This window comes from Thunnus maccoyii, chromosome 1 (genome assembly GCF_910596095.1).
Source record: "Thunnus maccoyii chromosome 1, fThuMac1.1, whole genome shotgun sequence".
In the NCBI taxonomy this organism is placed as follows: Eukaryota; Metazoa; Chordata; class Actinopteri; order Scombriformes; family Scombridae; genus Thunnus; species Thunnus maccoyii.
The window spans coordinates 23,267,521-23,288,893 of NC_056533.1; the positions used below are offsets into that span (position 1 = coordinate 23,267,521).

At 38.9% G+C, this 21,373-nt stretch overlaps 1 protein-coding gene across 14 annotated transcripts in view; it reads right to left on the minus strand.

Annotated features, from left to right (window-relative positions):
• The window catches only part of plekha7b (pleckstrin homology domain containing, family A member 7b), an 81,241-nt gene that overhangs the window by 21,335 nt on the left and 38,533 nt on the right, over window positions 1-21,373 (minus strand). For 12 of the 14 annotated variants that reach the window (XM_042406694.1, XM_042406769.1, XM_042406759.1 and 9 more), the window contains 8 exons: window positions 20,817-20,900; window positions 12,534-12,645; window positions 11,279-11,383; window positions 10,506-10,578; window positions 9,868-9,968; window positions 4,990-5,168; window positions 2,778-3,206; window positions 2,010-2,547 (listed from right to left, as the gene is read on the minus strand). In XM_042406694.1, the coding sequence (XP_042262628.1) occupies window positions 2,010-2,547; window positions 2,778-3,206; window positions 4,990-5,168; window positions 9,868-9,968; window positions 10,506-10,578; window positions 11,279-11,383; window positions 12,534-12,645; window positions 20,817-20,900 (1,621 nt within the window). The remainder of the gene's footprint in view (window positions 1-2,009; window positions 2,548-2,777; window positions 3,207-4,989; window positions 5,169-9,867; window positions 9,969-10,505; window positions 10,579-11,278; window positions 11,384-12,533; window positions 12,646-20,816; window positions 20,901-21,373) is intronic. The other 2 variants (XM_042406745.1, XM_042406804.1) reach the window with 1 other exon arrangement.

Consider the following 21,373-nt stretch of genomic DNA (forward strand, 5'->3'; position numbering starts at 1 on the left):
TCCTGTGGCGCTGGTGGTGCTGTCTGAGCGCCATCATGGTTTGGGGAACGACGGAGGAGCAAGCTTTTACTCATACATGGTCACACCACCTGTGGAGTGAGCCTGGGCGTGGGCTGTGTGAATCTGTGAATGATTCACATGAGCATCAAAGTGTGCTCGCTGAGAAGTTGGAGCCTTCTCATGCTTCTCTTGCTAATCTTCCCATGGTAGCTGTGTGAGCTCACAACATCCTTCAAGTCTACATCAATAGATACCTCTCATACATTATCCAAACCTACCGTGAGAATGAGACCTTTGTCATTTGGCTCACTACATGTGAGTCAATGAAAGGGTACAAACATTTACAGTGTGGCAGTATTACAGTGTGTTAAAGAACCAATGACTGAGTATCAGCGCATAAATTCATGAAGGGTGGGACTTCCATCTATCCATCCGCCCATTATCTACACCTGTTTATCCTGTGTAGGGGGGTGGGGTCTAGACCTATCACAGCACATATTAGCCAAAGAGGCGGGGTACACTCTGGACAGCCTGCAAATCTGCTGTCTATCAGGGTGGGACTTCAGTAAAATAATTTTTGTCTTGTCATTTACTAAAAAATATAAGGTAATTCACTCCATTCACACACCGATATTACCATGATACCATCTCCTCTCTGTGACAGGGTAAGAAGCTGGTCCACTGTTCCAGTACAGAAATCTGAGGTTCAACAGTCACCCTTGGCATTTCAATCAATATCATATCAATTGATAATCAGGAGACTAGGCCAATGGTGGGGTCAAGGTTCATTCTACATTTATTGTGCAATTTTAATATAATTTCATCATGTTAGATTGAGGTGACATTCGTATTAATTATGTCTTTTGTATAAAAATGTTTCATATGCAGTAACACCTTAGCTAATGACAACTTATGGTCATAGTCCTGCAAAAATTTGGTCAAAAAAAGACAGTTGAGGAACCACTGGGCTAGGCTATGTGATTCTACAGTAGTTACAAAACTACTGGCACCCTTTTTTAAAACTGTGGGAATCACCACTCCTTTTTGTCAATTGGAAGGTACCACAGACAGTAAAGAGATGTGTTAACCATGACACCCCAACAATATCCAAACTCTATAGCCCTTCAGAGTAAATTCTGTCCACCACCTCTGCCTAGTCCAGTTCTAGTTTATTCAGTGTCTGTACTTTCGATTTCTGGAGAGTGGTTTTGTGTCAGGTGGATGATTCTGAGAAAATGAGACTGTGTTTACTCTGCTAAACAGAATAAACTTCACTGGCCATGGTCATCATAATGAAGGAATGTATCGGCCGGTGAAATGATGTGGCTCTTTTATGTGTGAAAATAATGTCCTTTGGCATGTGTTCTATAGCATGGAAGCATAAATTACATAATCAGCCTTTGGACAAATTAAATATACTTTTGAAGGATAGATTCATTGATGATTTTGGTGGTTTCAAGGTATTTGTTGAAAATGATTATTACCTTTATCTTTCTCAAGATCAAGTTAATAATATAGCAGCATTTACAATTTTCTTATCTTTGTAAGAACCAAAACCTGTTTGTCTGTTTGTCTAGATCGTTTTTGATCAGGCTGTATGTTGCTATCCTAGATTATAGTACATAATGAAAATTTGATTGGGAGAAAACCAAATTTGTTTGTACTTCATACTAAGAAGTAAAGTAAATTACTAGAGTGATAGACTTTTCCTTAGAGTACAAGAACTTCAACTATTATGATGGACAGTAATATACAGATTGTCTAAATGCCTCTTGGGAAACATTTCTGAGGGATAACTTTTATTTAACCTTTTACCTTTATTACACAGGTCACAGTAGTGATGCAGAGAGGAAATGGTGAGGGAGAGAGAGGAGGGTATGATCAAACTGGGTAAAGTGAAGTTGTAATCTCAGTATACGGTATGCGTTTTAACGACAAGGCCACCAGGGTACCCCAAGACCCTACAATCCTAGAGATGTCAGAGATGCCTCCCCACATAGGTGTCATACCTGAGAAAGATGGGCACAAATATGGCCGGGGGAGCTGGATCTTGTGCTGTCCCCAGGTACCATTTCATCCAGGGGCCTGACTGTCCGTCTGTCTGAAGGCGTGTGTGGCCTGCGAGGGGACAGGGGTTTGAAGGAGGGGACTGACGGTGGGACTTCACAAGGGGACGGGGGCACAGAGATGGAACGAGGCATCTCCACGGTAACTCTAAAAGACTGAGAGTCTGCAAAGTTAGGGCCAGTGTAGATAGGAGCTGTGGGGCTGCCATGGCGGAACTGCTGCCGCTGCTGCCACTCATACAGCTGCCACACCATTCCCTCCTTAGTGGCCATGCGTTCATCAGTGGACATGCGGAAGTGGCTGAGCCGGTCATGGGCATATTTGTAGTCACTGGGCAGGTTGCATGTTGCTGAAGGAGAGTTGCTGCCAGATGGGAGACGGGGAGACTTTGGCAATGACTGATAGGTGACATCCGCTGTGCTGGCTTTGGGCTTTAAGGGAGGAGTCCGCCGAGGGAGGTTGTACTCCGCAGGGGGAGAACTGAAACAGAAAGACACACAGAAATCTTTTATGCTGTATCAAGGATTTCATATCTGTAGATATCTTATAAAATAATCAAATAAACCACAACTATTGGGTAATTCAAGCTACAAAACCTCATATTAACCACTAGAGGGAGATATTTATTCAAAGTTTCTTTCATCAGCATTCATGAAGCTTTTATAGTGAATGTCGGCTGATTCAAATTGACTGTGTGAAGTCGAACTGACCTCTTCGGCGGGTCCCCTTTTTGAACTTTGACCCACTGCTCCACCTGAGCCAGTGTATTCTTCCTCTGTACGTGTTTCTCAGTGTCTGCCCGGGAAACAAAACCCCTCTGATAGACGAGATTTCCATTCTGTTCTGGTGGCAGAGTCACTTGGATTACAGTCTGCTGGCCGTTCTTGTGGGTTATACCATCAGCAGACTCTGGAGAAAGTCTCTCTACCCTTTCCGTTGTGGCTGGCTGGCTGGGCCTTCCTTGGATCTCCAATCCATACCTCACTTCGTCTCCATGAGCCAGTCGGATACCATTATCCTGAATTTCCTCTCTGTCTGTCCTCCGATGGCTTTCTGATTGAGACGAGTTCTGGTTGATGTGGACATGATTTGTCTGGGGAACTGCCTGCGGTACAGCCTTCCCTGGCTTCTCCACCTCTCTGTGAAAAAGTGAGATGGGATGATTGAATATACAGTACATTAACAACAACAATAAATCCTGCCTGTACTGTAGGTGTGTACTATATAGTATTTAAACAATTGCAATGAATTGCTCCATACAGCTCATCTTAAATTACAGCGTATGCATTGAAGTGTTAAAAGTACTTCATCTAACTATTACACAAGGCTACACTCAACAACATTTATCCATCACATCCTTCCCGCTCTTCATTGTACATTATGATGAAGTACAGCAGTAATTATGATGATTAAACAGCCTTAACCAGTTGATAATAAACCACAATGGGCACTTAAATTAACCTTAAATGATCCTGAAGGTAATTTCCCAGTCCATTTGCAGATACACTTGTACATATGGTCAGATTCATTACTAAGTTTCTCTTGAGGAAAAATCAGAGACCATAAGGAGCTATTCAAAAACTTTTACACAGTACATTTTTTATATTTTTCAAAAGGGATGAATGAAGGAGAGTAGAGCTCTTGCTGGAGAAGCCATACAGAATAAATCCCTAGAGAACAGAAATGACACTCACTTTGTCTTCATCAAATAGCTTGGGGTAGCCAGCCGCTCTTCTCAATGTGCTAAGATGATAAGACTGCAATTAGGTTTTACGTTTAAATTAATTAATCCATTTCCCACTTAAGGGAGCAAGACATGATTTAAAATGTCTCATTTTCAAGCAGTTTTTTTTACAAACTGCATACACTAAAAGGTTGGTGAGTTCTGTGGAAATAATTCCTAAGAGGTAAAATATGAAGGGAGGTTCAGTATAAAAAGGTGTATTTTAGCTGATGGGGGTACATGTTCTAATGGTAGATGGCAGTTAAGTGATCACACAAGACTCAGTGGAAAATGTTTTCGTTATTCTTACTTCATTAATATAGATAATTTCATATAATTAATGTTTAATTTCAAGAGACCAAACTAAGACTGTCATGTGGGATGTTGAGTGCTTTCCAACATTTTCGGGAATTCTGAGTAACATTAGCCTCTAGGTGGCATTATTGCACAGAGCATCCAAGCTATGCAGCACATTCAGCTGATCTGAGATGGCTAAATACAGTTTGCAATGCATTTACCACAGATGGTCATAGAGTATCAGACTGTATTGCAGATTATTTCTGCCACAGAGTGTGAATATAAAACAAAATATGTACACGGTATGGCCACAAATCTGCTTTGTACAGAATGATTACAGCTACAGAAACATCTTCTGTAGTAGAACATCTCTTGAGTATGGCCTGTGCTCAGCTGGCAAAGAGCTGCAATAACCCTCATCTATAGCACATCCAGATGCAGTACACACACACGCACACACACACACACACACACACACACACACACACACACACACACACACACACACACACACACACACACACACAAAAACATCTTAGTGTCCCAGAACAGATGGACAGGGCAGGACCTGCTGCGGAAGACTGCTCACACTATTAAAATAAAGCCACAAAGGCAAGAAAAGGGAGCAAATATTAAGTTATGAAACTGATATTAAAGGAGGTGCCTTGAAGAGTAAATACTGCAGCGCACCACTAGAGTTTGAGCATAAAAACCTAAATACATGATGGACAAGCATACTACATACATAAGAATACTGTAACGACCAGTTTCTTTTTATCATATCAACTCCAGACACATCCACTTCAGAAAGACTGCCGTATTTTATGGGAGGTGAGATGTTATTACTACTAGAAGCCCAACCAATAGGAGAAGTGAATGCTACTCTGTAGAGCGAGACCAACCTCTTTATGCTGTGACTCTGCTGCATCAGCGCAGCCTGGTTCATGGCCCGGATCCAGCCATTCATGTCCTCCTGTGTGTCCGCACTGAAGAAATATGTCCGCATCCCGCAGTGTTCTGCCTGCGAGCCAATCACAGAGTTCTTATTGTAAATGTAGGAGCGCATTCCTGTATGGCTCGCCTATCAAAGACAGGGAAATTGAGAAGGAGAGGGGGGGTGAGAGATATATGAAAACTTCCCACTAAAGACAGGAAAAAGCCACCAGCGAGGCTTACAAGTTGATTTCTTGCTTACTGAGACTGACAGCTGTCAGCTCAATGAGGACAAAGTTTTACAGCAACATTTTCTGGAAAAAAAAAGGGAGGGAGCAAAGTGCTGCATCATAAATAAAATATAAGCACTGTGCTGTTTCTGGCAAAAAAGGGCATAACAGGTTATATTTCTCAATTACTTTTCAAAAAGCTTGCAGCAAAAGATATACAAACCCTTTGCACACATATTGATACAGAAATATACAGCAACTACAGCAATCCAATAGAGAAGGAAACAAAAGGTAATTACGGGCATCTGCCACCACTTTAATAAGGATACAAACACACACAAACACACATCCTAAGTATTACTGTACCTTTTGTTATTTCTATGTAGTGGAATAAATCTGTCCTAATAGCTTGACTACAATATGTACAAATGTTCCAAACTCCACTGAACCCCAGGCGACTCATATGCAGACATCCAGCTATACAACAGTAAAAGATCATTTAGCACCTTTTTGCACAATTACATGGCTTTTGGCTATTGTATCATCTGATGTTTACATCCCAAATATGTTTCATTCACACACTTAACATACGGAAAAAGAGGTGCAAAGGATTATTTAGTGACATTCAATCAATCAAACTGGACTGTATGCCTCCGTAATCATAATCGTACATTTTTGTGTAAAATGCTACTTATTTCACATTTGTTCTAACTTCACATTCACAAATGAATTTCACTACAAAATTCACAAACAGCTGCTGACACTAACACAGGAGCATCCGTGGCACTGCACTGAATGTCATTATGTAAACCATCAAAAAAGCCTCATCTTCAGGATGGAAAAGAGGTTCTTCGGTAATTATAGACATACAGTTTATCGTAGCCATATCCTCACAAAGGAACTCCACCTATAATAAAATACTGCATAAAGATGTGAAATCAGTGCAAAGTTGAGTTACTTGTAGAGGGAGCTCTCTCCTTTTATTTCTTTTGTTGATGAAATCCGAGCATGTCACAATAGCTATAGCAAATGTACGCAGGATATTTTAAATGAAGAAACTGTATATGACCTTTGAACACAAGCTTAGGTGACTGAGAGTCCTAAAAAAAATCCTGACCATACTATTACCATAGTGCAATCTAATCTAATGAAAAACCTTTACTTTTAAGGCAATATGTGAGAAGCCAAACACTGCAAAGTAAAACCAACAAGGCACCACATGAGGAGAAACATATTAACGGTTTAGATTGCATGTTATATTGTTGACAAATTATAAGGGGACGGATTGTTGATGGCGGCGAGCAACAAAACAAATGCAATGAAATCAGAGAAGAGTGTAGAAAAGCCATGCTGTCCCACCTCTCCTGTGATGATGAGAGTGCGATAAGTGATATGCGGCTTGACAAGACAAATACCAGAGCTATTGAGCATAGATAGATTTATGACACTGATTAAATGACTAACTACGACATTGAAGGTGTTATGTTCTACCCATTGACCACATTTATACGCCACATTTATAAAATTAGTTAGCTTATTAAGTATTTGCATATTCACATACTCTTTTTCCTGTTCTGTGCTTCAGCACAATGGATTTGAAATGAAACAGTGAATTTTTGAGGTTGCAGTGGTGACTCACAGTTTGATTTGTGTACATCCATATTGTGTGAAAAGTGCACAGTGGGACTATAGCTTTTTCATTGTCCTATACTGTCCAAGAACTGGGGGACCATATTGTACAACTAAAAAGGGTTATAGTGCCTTCATTAACTAAATTTTCTGTATCTCATTTCAAATCCAATTTGCTGAAATTCAGAAACAGTATCAAATGTGTCACTGTCCAAATACTTAGGGACCACGCTGTACATGTAGAGGACATTTTTTAAAATGAAAGCTCTGCCTTTTTCCCCCCGAAGATTTACAGCGAAATCATTTCCTAAAACTAACAGCGCTCTGGCATTGTCCACAAATGACTGTTGCCGTACATGACAAGACGTCGATGCACATTTCGAAATGTGCATTCAGCAGCTAGTAGCATGATATGAAACAAAATGAGCTGAGGATGGCGCTTCACTGGTGAGGCTGAAGTGAAATCAAATACCTATTCATGCAAGACAGGAAGCCTGTGTGATTCAGGACGGACGCCCGCAGAGAACAGTACTCACTCCGCCCGCGCACACACACCGGGTCACAATGGGAGGCAATTGACCAACAGGGAATGAGAGAAACACAGTGAGATGAGCAAAAATAAGAGAACACAGCACAACAGGAAGTCAGAGCAGACCAGAGCTGACTACATACTGTAAGAGAGAACAGAAATCGCTCTGGTGTTTGTCTTTTCGCAGGTCTTCGCAAGGGCAAGAATGAGTGACAGTGGCAGCATTGTAAGTGTTTGGACACTTTAAAATCGGACACATTATCATGGCATCATGACACTGCCTGAAGTGCAGCAAATAAGGTAAAAGAGCATCTCTAAAGTATATATTTCAGAGGAGTACTGTACTGACATACACAACTTGTCACTTTTCCTCATAACTTCTCCATTCAGCTGATGTTCAAATACCTTTTATTACTGGGAAGAGTTTGTGTCGTCATCTCAAGTCCATTATTTTAACTCCTTATATCTGCACAAACTGTAGTGTTAAGTCAACTGTACATGTCACTAACAGTCTGGAACATCCCATTGTTCAACAACATCAGACCTCTAATGAGCTGTTGTCAGGCTTACTTAGCAGTAACTGAAATTTACCAAAGCACCTCAGATACATGTAATGATATATCCTGCTCTTTAATGCATGGCGGCTCCGGGAGGGCTGAGGGGAATAAAGATCTCTTAAATACAAGGTGACTCATTTCATCTAACCTCACATATACTTCATGGCAAGCTCTGGGAGGAGACGGTGCAAGGGTAGAAAATAGGCTTTATGTATAATTAATATTCCCAGCAGCACAATTATCATACAAATCCCATTGTATGTAACATGATCTTTAAACGCAGGGAGATATGCACCACACGAGCACACACATTCATACTCACACACACGGACATGCACTTACGCTCACATACATACAGAATCCAAGAAGAAAAAGCCAAAGTACAAAGGAGCTGAGAGGATTGCAACAGCATGCCCTGAAGCTGCAATGGTGCATCAAACATTCAGGCACTATTGTTCTTTGCAACAAGCTCTTTGTTTCCACAAAGGAGGAGCTGGATAATGTTAACACTCTTGCTGTAACCAAAAGACATAAATCCTCTGGCAGAATTCACAGAAGGAAAAGAGGAAAAGACTTTGTTCTGCATGCAAGGAAAATTTCTGTTGCACACTTTCAAGTAAAATGATATAATTAGGGTTTAGGTTTAGTATAAGGTAAGGTAATATAAGCAGTTAAGGTATAATAAGCAAGCTATGTACCCTTCAGATTTTACTGAAAGAACGAGAGTCTTGCGCTGTGCACACCAAAGTGAAGACTACACTGCTGCTGCCTCTTCAGCACACTGGTGTAGCTACTGAAAAACTGAGAAAAAATTGCTTCTGCCCCTGTCCACCATGTCTGCTTTGTCTGAAATGCATATGCAAATGTGAGCAGATCATATACATTAGAAATCATGACCAGAATACATAAAGGTTTATACTGCAGTCATCCACTGTAACACCCATGATTATGTTAAAAAAGGTAAATGACCTTCAGAAAGAAAAACTTTTCAAGGAATTCAGTAACTGATGTGCTTTAGAGCTGCAACAAGAACTTGATTAATCAAACAGCCGATTGACAGAAAACTAATCACCAACTGTTTTGACAATCAATTAATCATTTTGAGTCATTTTTAAGAAAAAATGCCCACATTCTCTAATTCCAGCTTGAATGTAATGTGAAATGTGAATATTTTTTGTTTTATTTATTCTTCTATCATAGTAAACTGAATATCTTTGGGTTGTGGACTGCTAGTCGTGAAAAAAGAAGACATTTAACATCGGGCTTTGGGAAACAGTTATTTACATTTTTCATCATTTTTGGACATTTTAAAATTAATCGATTAACTGTGAAAATAATCGTCAGATTAGTCGTTAATGAAAATAATTGTTAGTTGCAGCCCTAATGTGCATGCAAAATATTTCTTCCCTATTTTAAGAATATAACCTTGTTTTTCTTCAAAACCCTTTTTTGTTAATTCAACAAAATAAGCCAAACTTCTCAAACGCATATGTGTTTAATGCTGTCTTAATATATTGTAAACAGCTGTAAGACTTTGAATAAATAAAATATGTCTATATCTAGAAAGGTAACAATAAGTAAATAAAACTAAAAAAATGATGCCAACTTTTGACTATTTTTGATACTCTGTTTTGATTGGTACTCAAGTATTGAAGTTAAAAACCCAGCCCTAGTAGTAAATCATAAATTGCCTTTAAACAACTAAAATAAGAGACACATGAAAATACAGTAAGATGTAGGTAGCAGGGAGTGCACAACCAGTATGTGGTGATAGTTATCTAGTAATAAAGTTGTAATTAATATTCTTAGGGCGATCATAAAATAACAAACACATCATGCTTGGTTACACATGCACATGAAAATTCAGTTTATAGATCTGATTCAATACCACTTCAGTGTTACCTTGAAAGCATATTTGCGGTTTATGTGGTCATCAGGCTCAATTGGTGCAATGACATAACTGGGCAGAGGGATGCTACCGAGCACTGTCTCCTCTCGGCTGTCTGTGAAGCAAACACACACACACACACACACACACACACAGAGTATTGTTATTGGCTCCCAAAAAACTTGACACATAATCCTGCAAAGATCTTTTATTATGTTTACAAGTGACTGCAGATTTATGAACAGCAGGAAAATTAGCGAGGCATAATTCATGGATTACTCTTGTCTGGGTGAGGCCACGTGGCAACATGTGGCACTAGGTGGCCTGTGGCTTATCTATTATTCAGTATGATTAATGGAGGAGAGGAGCTAGATGCTATGGCAACACAACCACAAATTACATCCCAAAATGAAAAACTCAAGTTAATCAGGAGGAGTGGGAGGAAGAGAAAGCTGGTGAGTGTAAAAGATAGGAAGAGATGTCATAAGTCTAATTACAAGCTGTTGTTAATCAAGAAATTTATCTTCCATTCTTCTCTTCACTAAAGGTTTGTATGTCTGATTTGACAGTCATTTCAAATCATTTCATTTTTGTCTGTTGTTTGTCTAACCATAACACTAACCCTGGCCGAGTGCACTTTTTTTAGACTCACCTTTGTAGTAAAACAAGCAGTAGTCTGACAAAACAAACCACTTCCGTTTCCACAGTCGCATTCCAGAGCTGTCCTGGAGGTGAAGGATAAAACGCAACACACAGTGTTTTTAGAGATCATCCTCAAAGGAACAACATTTTTAAATCACAATTTAATTAAAAAATGTATTTTGGGAATACTGTGCTCGTTAGCAGAGAGCGGGGAGGAAGAAAAGACTTTGTGCATATTATTAAAACAATAATTTAATTTCATTTAAGTTTTTTTTTCTTTCTGTGCATTTTGCACAAAGCTGCAGCCTCTACATTGAATACAGAACAAAAGTGTTTGACTCTTTTTTGTTTTATACTTTTAAGAAATATATGCTCTCATCAGACATTCAAGTCCTTATTAAAATGGCTTTGCAGTTCAGTTTGAGCATTCCTTTACAGTCCATATCATATTAAAATAACAGATAACTGATAAAAGCATTAAGAAGAAGAATTGAAAAGACAGTCACAGGGGAAGAATGCACTGCAGAGGATCAGTGAGGGAACCCTCATTTGAATGTCATGTTTATCCTACTCCAGTTCACAAGGTCGCTTAGACACCACACACAGATACACCTGCTGTACAGTGAAGTATCTCACCTTCTGCAGGGAGGGATAAACTGTGAATACTGTGATTAACATTCCGCAGTGTGACATATTTGTACCTCTGTTTACTTGTTAACATGCACTGTTAAACATGTGACAAGTGGACTCTTTTTTTTCAGTCTCACAACAACCTCTGCTCACCTGTTTATAGAGCCAGCCTCTCACCACCACTGGGATGTTGAGGTTTCTTTTAATAGCGTGATCCCTTTTGCCAAAACTGTGTACTTTCCCCGCACCCCTGGAGCCCTGCAGGAAGAGAAGAAAAAAACATAAGAGTTGACAATATGGTTGTTTTGTTGAAGAACTGCAAGTCATTTTAGTTTGCTTACATTAAGTAAGAAACAGTAATTCATAGAGAGGGATACTGTCCTCCACAGAGCAGAATAATACAACTGCACAGTTTAGTTACTTGGAAAGCTGCCTTCTCTCTGCTGCACTTCCTTTCTCAACACCCATAACGAGAGGTGGAAATACCAACCAGCTATTCCCGTGGACGTGCATATCCATTTATAAACTGGTATATTCTCAGACAAGGTCATTTCAGACTACATATTCTCTGCAGAAATTACACTGTATAACAATTTTTCTCAGGTGCGTTTCTACTCAAAATATCTGGGGTTGTCTGGCTGATAGGCTGGCTAAAAGGAAATACAAGTGTTAAGAGGACAAATATGCATTCCCAATTTCTTACACAGAGTCATGAATGTGTCACGATGATTAATGTCTTAATCAGACATAATAGAAAACACCTGGAGGACCACAAGCTATCAGTCACAGAAAACAAACACTGCACAATTAATGAAACAATCACAAATATGTTTGAGAATATCTGCAAGTAAAACTTTTAAGAGGAATTATATGTGTATCTAACATCAAGTTGCACTGACATCTGTCGTTGTGCTAAACTTGTGTAGTGCAGGAGACCAGTCAACTGAAAAGGATTCAGAGGCAGCATGAGCTATACACAGTATTTCATATTTCATCATGACTCCATTACAGCCCTGTGTTCCTGTATTGTGACTCATATTCAATGACAAAACATGTTTTCAGCTAAACATTTCCATGATCACTGTGGAAAAATAACAGTAAGTTTATCAGAAAGCATACACCACACCCCTCTCTAGCCCAACAGGGTGTGTGAGTTTTATTATGCTTGAAAAATTACTAAATGATTGTTCTCTGTGGCCATTAATCAGAATGAGATAATGTCTTCAAGAGATGATTAAACCAATTTATCAACATGAGCATTAATAGTCATACAGAGAACACCAAAGGCAATTAAAAATTTGGTCACTTAAAATTAATGTCAAATAAGAAAATCTGAGAAAACATTTTAATTTCTGTTTATAATAATAATATTCTTGGACTCTCAGAGAAGAGAAACACTGCTGCTCACCTTTGACCCTGAGGTGGGATCCGCTGCTGTTGAGGTCACCGCCTTGGAGGACTCTCTGACCATGCTGGGGGATCTCTGATTGGCCGCTGACTTGGACATGTGGGATTCTATCCTACAGTTGTGAAGGCAACGTGGAAGAAGATCAGTAACACGGGCAAGATGAGCAGCATCGGATAGTGATGTTCCTTCTCAATTCCTCTGACAAACTACTGACATGTAGTGAAACAGAGTGGGGTCCTTTGCTGAGCTTTCAGATATCAAGGATATGACTATTTCCTGACACCGCCACGCGACCTGTCAGAGCCAATAGCTTTGCAGTGGATGTGTTAACAGTGGAAGCTTTTTTGTTCCACATACTTTAGTGACACTTGGTCTCACACTCACCCCCCAAGACACATATTGTATACACACCCAGATAACAACTCAAAAATAAACAAAAGCAAGAACCCAAGTCTTATCTTAAAGCCATATGCACAGACTTCATCTCCCTCTCTCTCTCTCTCACACACACACACACACGAGACTATCCTTGGACAGCTTCCAAGGACTCCACATCCCACCTCACATTTCCTCATGACATCATTATATTGCTACGGATCCAGGATAATCGTCATGGAAAAAATACAGCATGGCCCATTCAGTTTGAATGACGGGCGAGCCAAATAACAGTTTTTGTTTTGTGGTCCACATTATTAAGAAGATTTTCAACAGGGTATTTTTGGCCTTGACTACCATATTGCATACATTACAGTGCAAAGTGTGTCCTGCATCAGGAAAGGCAGCAATCTAATCCATCTAAAACATATCACTAAGAAGGTAACCTTGTATTGCTGTAGTGTTAGGGAACATACTGAATGAGGGGTTAGACTGTATAGTCAAATACCTTGTTATTTACATAATTGTAGGGACATATTGATTAATTGGTGATATTGTTTTATTAGTGTCCCTATGAAACATCGCTTAGGCCATTAGAAAGTTTTTATCACAAATGTATTGGTAGTACAGTTAAGTGAATGAATGATTAAGGGGGAAAAATAATTAATACTTACATTAAAAAATAATAGCAAAATAATGTTTTCCTGAAAATATAATATAACATATTTTACAACAGTGGTAACATATTCACATTTTTATTTGACTTGGCATTACTATGTGTAACAATAACAATAAGTATTCAGAAGTGTTATCAATCAGGGAAAATGCTGTCACCCAAGCTGTACCGGAGATGAGTGAGCATACTCATTAAATGCATCTCTGTTGTCAATGTCAGCATCACTGATGGTATAATTATCACCTACAGTTGTTTCATTCTGAACTAGCTGTGAGCTGCACAGTCCAATTGTAAATTAAACACAATATTTAGTTATATTATTTAGAGGATGATTTATCACCTGTGTTGTCCTAAGACCTTCAGCACTTCAGTTCCCTGTGTTATTACCATAAACTCAATTTAGGAAAAAAATAATGGTAGAGTTTTTAATGCTTACTCTACTCTGGTCAGTCTAGCTGTGAATGATAACCTTTGAACTCTTGCCTGTTGCGGTGGAGAGAGGAAATAAGAAATTATGTTTAAGTATAACTTTCTACATGGGCTGAACAACATTGTAGCCACAGTCATTTGTGTGTTGCCTAATACACACTAACTCCTAAAGGTTAATGGAATGAGGTAGTGAACAGTTTCACCCTTCAACACAGAATTACACAGATGCAAGTTGCAATCGGCCAGACAAATTGGACTATTTCAGTTGACTTAAAGTGATTACTGCGATACATCTTTCAACACCACTGCAGAAAAAGTGCACAAGTGCAATGAAATTAAGTTAGGAACATATATATATATATATATATATATATATATATATATATATATATATATATATATATATATATAGATATAGATAGATAGATAGATAGATAGATAGATAGATATAGATATATAGATATACTGTATATAAAAGTAAAATCAAGCAAACAATAATAGGAAAGTTAAAGCATAGCTATGAGTTAAAGACAAAAATAATAAAATATAATAGGAGACAAAATCTAACAAAGAATATATTGAGATTAAAGGTGCAATATGTAAGAATTAAAAATTCCTTCTCATTAATGACACCAGTGGTCATTAAGTGAACTGCAGTCAACACCCTATTGCTTGCACTCCGTCAGTGCGTGTGAGCAGCGGCGCTAACATCAGCTAGCTAAAAACAAAATATCACAATACATTTCACATGCTTTGCAGTAATGTTAGCTTACCTGTCCAATGGGAAGAGAGCCAGCTCTGTGTAGGACGTTGGCGGACTCCATTTCTAAACTAATGTTAGCTAGTGTTGCACCCTGTTGGCTCTGTAGGAGGATGGAAGAGAGGCAAGGCACTCTGGAGTGCGCATAAATGTCACATCCTTTAGATTTTCCTAGCAAAACCATCCCACGTTTGTTACATAGAAATCAGTCCACAGGTTGTTATAGGCAACCGAGAAAGTCGGGGAAGGTCTCATTTTTTTATTTCTTCACATTCTGTTGATAGCTTTAGTTTATTTTTGAATGTTTTAAACTAAAAGTCTTACATAATTCTTGCATATTGCACCTTTAATAAATAGGTAAAAATTACAGTTTTTCTTTGTATATCATAGGTACTACACATACTTGTATACACAGTATTATGTGCTGTAGATGTATCAGAACTAAATGTGGTAAATTGGTTTTGCAAGATGATAAAATAAACAAAAAATACAGAAAAAATGCCATCCACCAGCCTCCATATTCAACCACCTTCGGACTCCAAATTCTTGATATCACTGTAGGCTCAAACATATAGACGCTTAAAGTAGAGTGGGTATAAGCATATGTAGTGGTAGGGATTGTACTTGTGCATTGGTTAAAAAAATGACAGTACACATAGGCCATGTTGGTTAGCAATGCAATACAGAATGGTAGCTTTAAGTATTTTTTCTCCACTTACCACCTTTTACCACTACAATTTCTTATACTTTTTCCATGCTGCTGCAGCTTTTTGTATTACGTGCTCAAAAAAATGATGCATCATAAATAATGAGAGACTCTGAGACAGCAAGGACCATTCTCTTTGATTTAACAAGGTCCCAGCAATGTTTCCTATGAATTTTAGTCCATGCTGATTCAGTAATAGCATGCAGTTCCTACAGATTTTTCATCCACAAATGCTGCAAACCTCCTGTTACATTTCATTCCAAATTTGCTCTGCTGGATTGAAATCTGAAAACTGTGTTGATCACTGGATTAAAATGAAGTTACTGTCATGCCTCTGGAATCATCTTGCAATGATGATTATGTGGTTAAATGGCACATTTTTTGAGCTATTTGAAAACATGAAGAATGTGATCCAGAATGGACACAACTGGTCAGCAACAATGGTATTGATGGACATATGACGTTCTCATGCCATTACACTGCCAACACCACCATCCTTACACCTCTTCCACTCCTGTCCACCTACTTTTTTTGGGGGGACAGGGGATGTTTAGAGAGAGATAGCAGGTCAGCAGTATATGCCACATAGAAGTGGCATAAATCATCTGAAAGCTGGCACCCTGAAGATTAATTTGAGATGCAGCACTGTGTGTCAAGTTTTTCTAGTAATAAATCTGTGATGAACATTGTGTTAGGTGCCTATTCAAATTTTGAAAGTTTAGAGTGTGCAAGGGCTTAGAACATTATGATGGAAGTATATGATGGCCATTCCCATGCTCAATTATGTCTCATAAATTGTTGCAGCAATTTGGGTTGATACCATTTGTTTGGTGCAAAATTAAACCATTTTTGACCACTTAGGAATTGATAAAAATGTGATTATCCTAGAGGTCACAGTAGGTCATTCTATATAGTGAGGTCAAGTTTCAAAAAATGTTCTCACTACAGTGAACTGGCTACATTGGGGACTAACATCATCACACATGAATACAATTGGGCTCATTGACTCCTCAAGAGTCTCAGCTTCCCAGTCATACCAAATTTATGCGGTTCCAAGACTGTTTAGGGACACCAGTATGCAGAAATATTCAAGTAAACCATTTTTAGAATAGGCAAAAATAACACATTTACACTACATACAAAAAACTGCATGGTTTTTGCCCAAAACTGCATGGAATTAGGATAAAGTGGGCATGTCTGTAAAGGGAAGACTCATGGGTACCCACAGAACCCATTTTCATTCAGATATCTTGAGGTGAGAGGTCAAGAAAAATGGCCTTTGAAAATGGCCATGCCAGTTTTTCCCTCACCAAAATTCAGCCTAACTTTCGAGCATTATCTATCCCCCTTCCCAACAAACTAGCATGATATGGTTGGTATCAATGGATGCCTTATGTCGTCTAGTTTCATATGATACCATCTATCTTCACTGTAGCTTTAAAACTGAGCCTGCTACAGCCTCTGAAAGACAGTAATGTCACCCGCAGATGCCAGCATCCTCGAGGAGATTAACACAAGCCAGGACAGTCTGTCATGTTAGTTATACCAGACTCCTAACATCTCTATGTCACATTTTAAATTGAGACCTGTTAGACCACAGAACATGTTTCCACAATTCTGTCAACAGGTTTTGGTGATCAAGTGCTCACTATAGCCTTATCTTCCTGTCCCTAGCTGATACTGAAGGAACCTGGCACAATCTTAAGATGCAGTAGCCCTAACTTCAGCATTTTACAATTTTTCAGAGATGCTCTTCTGCACTACTTGTAGACTCCTTGTTGTTGTTAAGGATCCACTCCAGACATGTTTTAAGATATACAAAATTGTATAAAATTTTAATAATTTATGTCTGATATTGTTTTTCCACAAAAAATTACAGAAATATTTAAAATTATATCTCCTCCTTCCCCCTAACTGAAAAATCCAGAATCTAGGAATATGCAAATATTGTTTGTTTCAAAGTTTAACTGCTGGACAGAAGACGTCTCCTACTACATGTTTGAGTGGAGAGGAGTGGAGTGGAACTCTGACCTGACCTTATAGGTCTTAAACTGCACTACTCTTAATAAAAGAAGTGGAACTGAAAATACCACGTCTGTGATGCTGCGACCACCAGGTCAGGCATCTGGGGTCAAATCATGTTCACAATCTGTTCTGATATTTAGTTGAAATTAGTCATTCAGGATCGTGGCATTGTCTGACTGCTTTATATACTGACTTGTAGCCATATAACTTCCATTAATGTACATCCATACATATTCCATACCACACATATCACTTTTTAAAGAAGATATATGGTTGGGCAACTACTACAATGTCTTCAAAAGTCATCTGCAGCCAGTCACCCAGTATAATTGAAATGCAGTTGTCCAGTTCTTGGAAGATCTACTTCATGACTACACAGTATGAGTAAGCTTGCAATAGGAAACAATATGTGACCTGTCTCACTGAGAACACTGCCAGCAGCCCACTGCATTGTTTCGCAAAGGGGTTAAAAGGAGCAGTAAGTCTAATTTTTTCCTGTGTTGTGGGCAGCACTACACTGAAGCTAAGGAAGAGGAGATAAGCCAGGGAGGTGTGTCAGAGACTGAAACAAAAATGCTTGTAGAACGAGGAGGAAAAAAGACCACAGTGAAACAAAACTTACAGTATCTCACCGCCTGGCCTGCAGCCAGTATTTTTACAAGATGTTTCTGTCTTATTGAGGGGACTCTACTGTTTATGTGAAGCATTCATACTGTTTACCACCACTGTCACAAGAACAGTTTCCCAGGAGATTTGTTGTGGCATGTGGTGAAGAGGGGCGATATTTCACATTGTGTAGTGTATAAGGGTGAAAGACACTAAGCTGTATTTCTTCCTGCTTCCCTTGCTGGAAATGAGGGCACATTCGACATTTTTAATCCTTTCAGGCAGCGGGTTTCCATGAGAGTTGACAAATTGATCATAGTGTGATAATCAATGACAAAGTCAAAGGCTTCAGGCCAGCAAGGCATAAGATAATCGACCACTCCATGGGGAAGAGCCTCCTGAAGCCTTTCTTTTCTTGCTCTGTCCTCAATCCCACATGGGTTTCATGGGAACACACTGACGTTCTCCTTAGCTGGAGGAAGTCAGTGTTTCATGGAAGAAACCTACTTCCTATTCAGATATCATTATACACAGAATAAAGCTAACAATATCACGGTGACAGTGAACAGAAGCAACATTTTGCAGTCACGGTGAGGTCATGCCTCACACATTCGATACCAAGACTGCACCCCAGCTGTCACACGCTCCATTCATCTCTAGTTAGCAGTTTGTGTGTACTGCAAGATAAAGTATTTGGAGTAAATGCCTTAATAAAATGCGTTAAGTAAATGAGTTAAAAGAGCTAGTTTAATTTTATTACAACACATAACGTATAACTTACAATGTTACTGAAAGGACCTACATCTACAAAGCAAACCAGCACAACCAACAAAAATAATTCTACACAGATAAATGTTCAAATGTTCACATTTACCCATATGCTGTAAGACAAAGTGTTGTTTGATGTTACATAATTTCTCTGGTCATCAAAGCAGGTAATTGAGTATTAAAACCTGGTGCAAAATCTACTGTTCTGTTACAGGTGTATGTTACACAAGACTAATCACACATTCATGGAATGTGTTCACTGTGGCCTGGTGTCGCAAGACTGGCAGTCACGGGAAACAAGGTCAAGGCAGATATATGCACGGATCAAAACTGTACGAAATAGCTAAGTACATTGTTTTTAGTGTGGTTACCTTTGTAGGTAGGACTGGTCATCATAGGCGGGTGATATGTTCAATCTGATCAAAAGGTCGATAAAAAGTAAATTAAGAATATAATACTGATTGTCTACATACTACTACTAATACTCTTTTAATGTGTTTGTTGAAAGCAGTATCCCTCTCTTAACTGGCAATCAAGAGGTGATTGCTGCAGATCAGCGGTTAATGAAGAAAGTGGTTGAAGTATGTAAAAAATAAGTTGGAGTTTTGCTTCAATAATTAGAATTAAGACAACATTTTAATATGCTTACTGTACACGTGGAGTCAAGGTTTCTTAACCTTGTCTTCCCTGTTCCATGACATTCTTGTTTATGTTCTTGTGGGAGGGGCGTTAGCTTGATACTATTCTTGGTGTTACAGGCTTAAAGAGATTAGGAGTTGCATTACAAAGCAAAAGAGTCATTCTGTAACTGTTAAAATATGCAAGTGAGGCAACCATAACTTCTAAGCCTCTTGATGGTATACAAATCCATGGCTCAACAGACTTGAAACAGGGATAACAGAGAGTTGGAGGACAGTGGAGGATGCAGATGAATCACAATCAGTTTTGTGCTGCTTAAACAGAACAGCTTTTAATCAGTGAGAGTGTGGAGGTCACATACTTGTCTCTCAACCTTCTTCTGCCTGTAGTGGAATCTGCACTACGCATGTGATCATCTTACACCAGCCAGCTTAAATATGATCAGACACCTGCTGCATTATATTGTGCTCTAAGCTCTGATGGCTTTGCAGGATGAGATTCCCACAGTGACATAAAACAGCATTAAATCCAACTTTTATATGGCGAAGTAAATGAAAACAGTGTGGTCATTTTTCTCAAAGAATCATTGTCTTTTTATGGTATTGTATATTAATAAAATCTAATTCTAGAGAAAAAATCATGCAATTTAATTATTTAAAAGAAATGTCATATGTCAAATGTCAAAAATATACGCTTGACACAGAGATGTCTTCGCCAAATTGGATCAGTCTTAGTCTAAGTCACACACAGTTGGGTTTCCTTTCCTTCCTCCTTTTATGACTTCAACAAAATTGAGAGAAATAGCCAGGAACAGAGCTGAAAAAACAAATTCTTATAATAAAGCCAACATTAGCATAACTTGGCAGATTGATGTGGCCGATTCATCAGGGCGTGATATGAACACGGTCAAAAGAATATGTGATTTCCAGTTGCGTCATTACCATAAATTCAATTAAGGCAATAATTTGAAGAATAATACTTAAGAATCTCCGTAATCCAGAGTCACTGACATGTGCAGTCAGTTATGAATACCGTGGTGATAATGAATAAATTAAAATTTATTGAGAAATTTCAATGTTCATCTATTAGTGTTCTGACTATGACTGCAGCTCATTTTCCTGGTGAACAGTTCAAGTTCAATATTTTTACTCTCTTTCTTACAGCAGAATAGACCCCCTGTGATATGCTTCATCAGGGGAGGAGACAGGCTATTTCTCACTCTCACTCTAGTCACTCTCATTGCATGACCTTGAACTAACCTACTTGTATATTTAAGCATTCAGTCTATGCATCACTCACCTGTCTTGTAGTGTGTATTCTGTGTTTTCGGGGGAAATCTGTCCGGTCACAGGGTGCCGAAATGATGTAGCCCTCAGGTTGTGGCTGCAGGACAGACAGGACATGGAGAAAAGAAGGGATGGAAAGAAAACAACGGGGGAGGGGGGGGGGCAAAATCAAGTCATTAATCATATTTCCCTTTGATCACGTCCCTGCATCTCTGCACAGCTGTGTTTCTATTATTGGCTGAGGTTACAACAAAGCCACATTAAGTTTCTCATCTTGCAATAATACTTAAGTCAACTGTAAAAAATCTACAGCAGCACTGAAGCCTGGTCAGGAACCACAGCTCATATTCTTTTACACAAAGCGTAGGGCTCAGCACTCTCCCTTAGCCAGCTCACCAGGCTATATTGATTTCAATTACAAGGAGTCATTCATTGCTTTAACTAGGACATAAATGCATGTTACTGTCACAGGATAATGCAAGAAACAGACAAATAGCTGGTGCTGGTGTTGAGAGGACTGAGATATTGTCCAATGACTCTAATTCTCCTTGTTGTTATCTATTGAATACT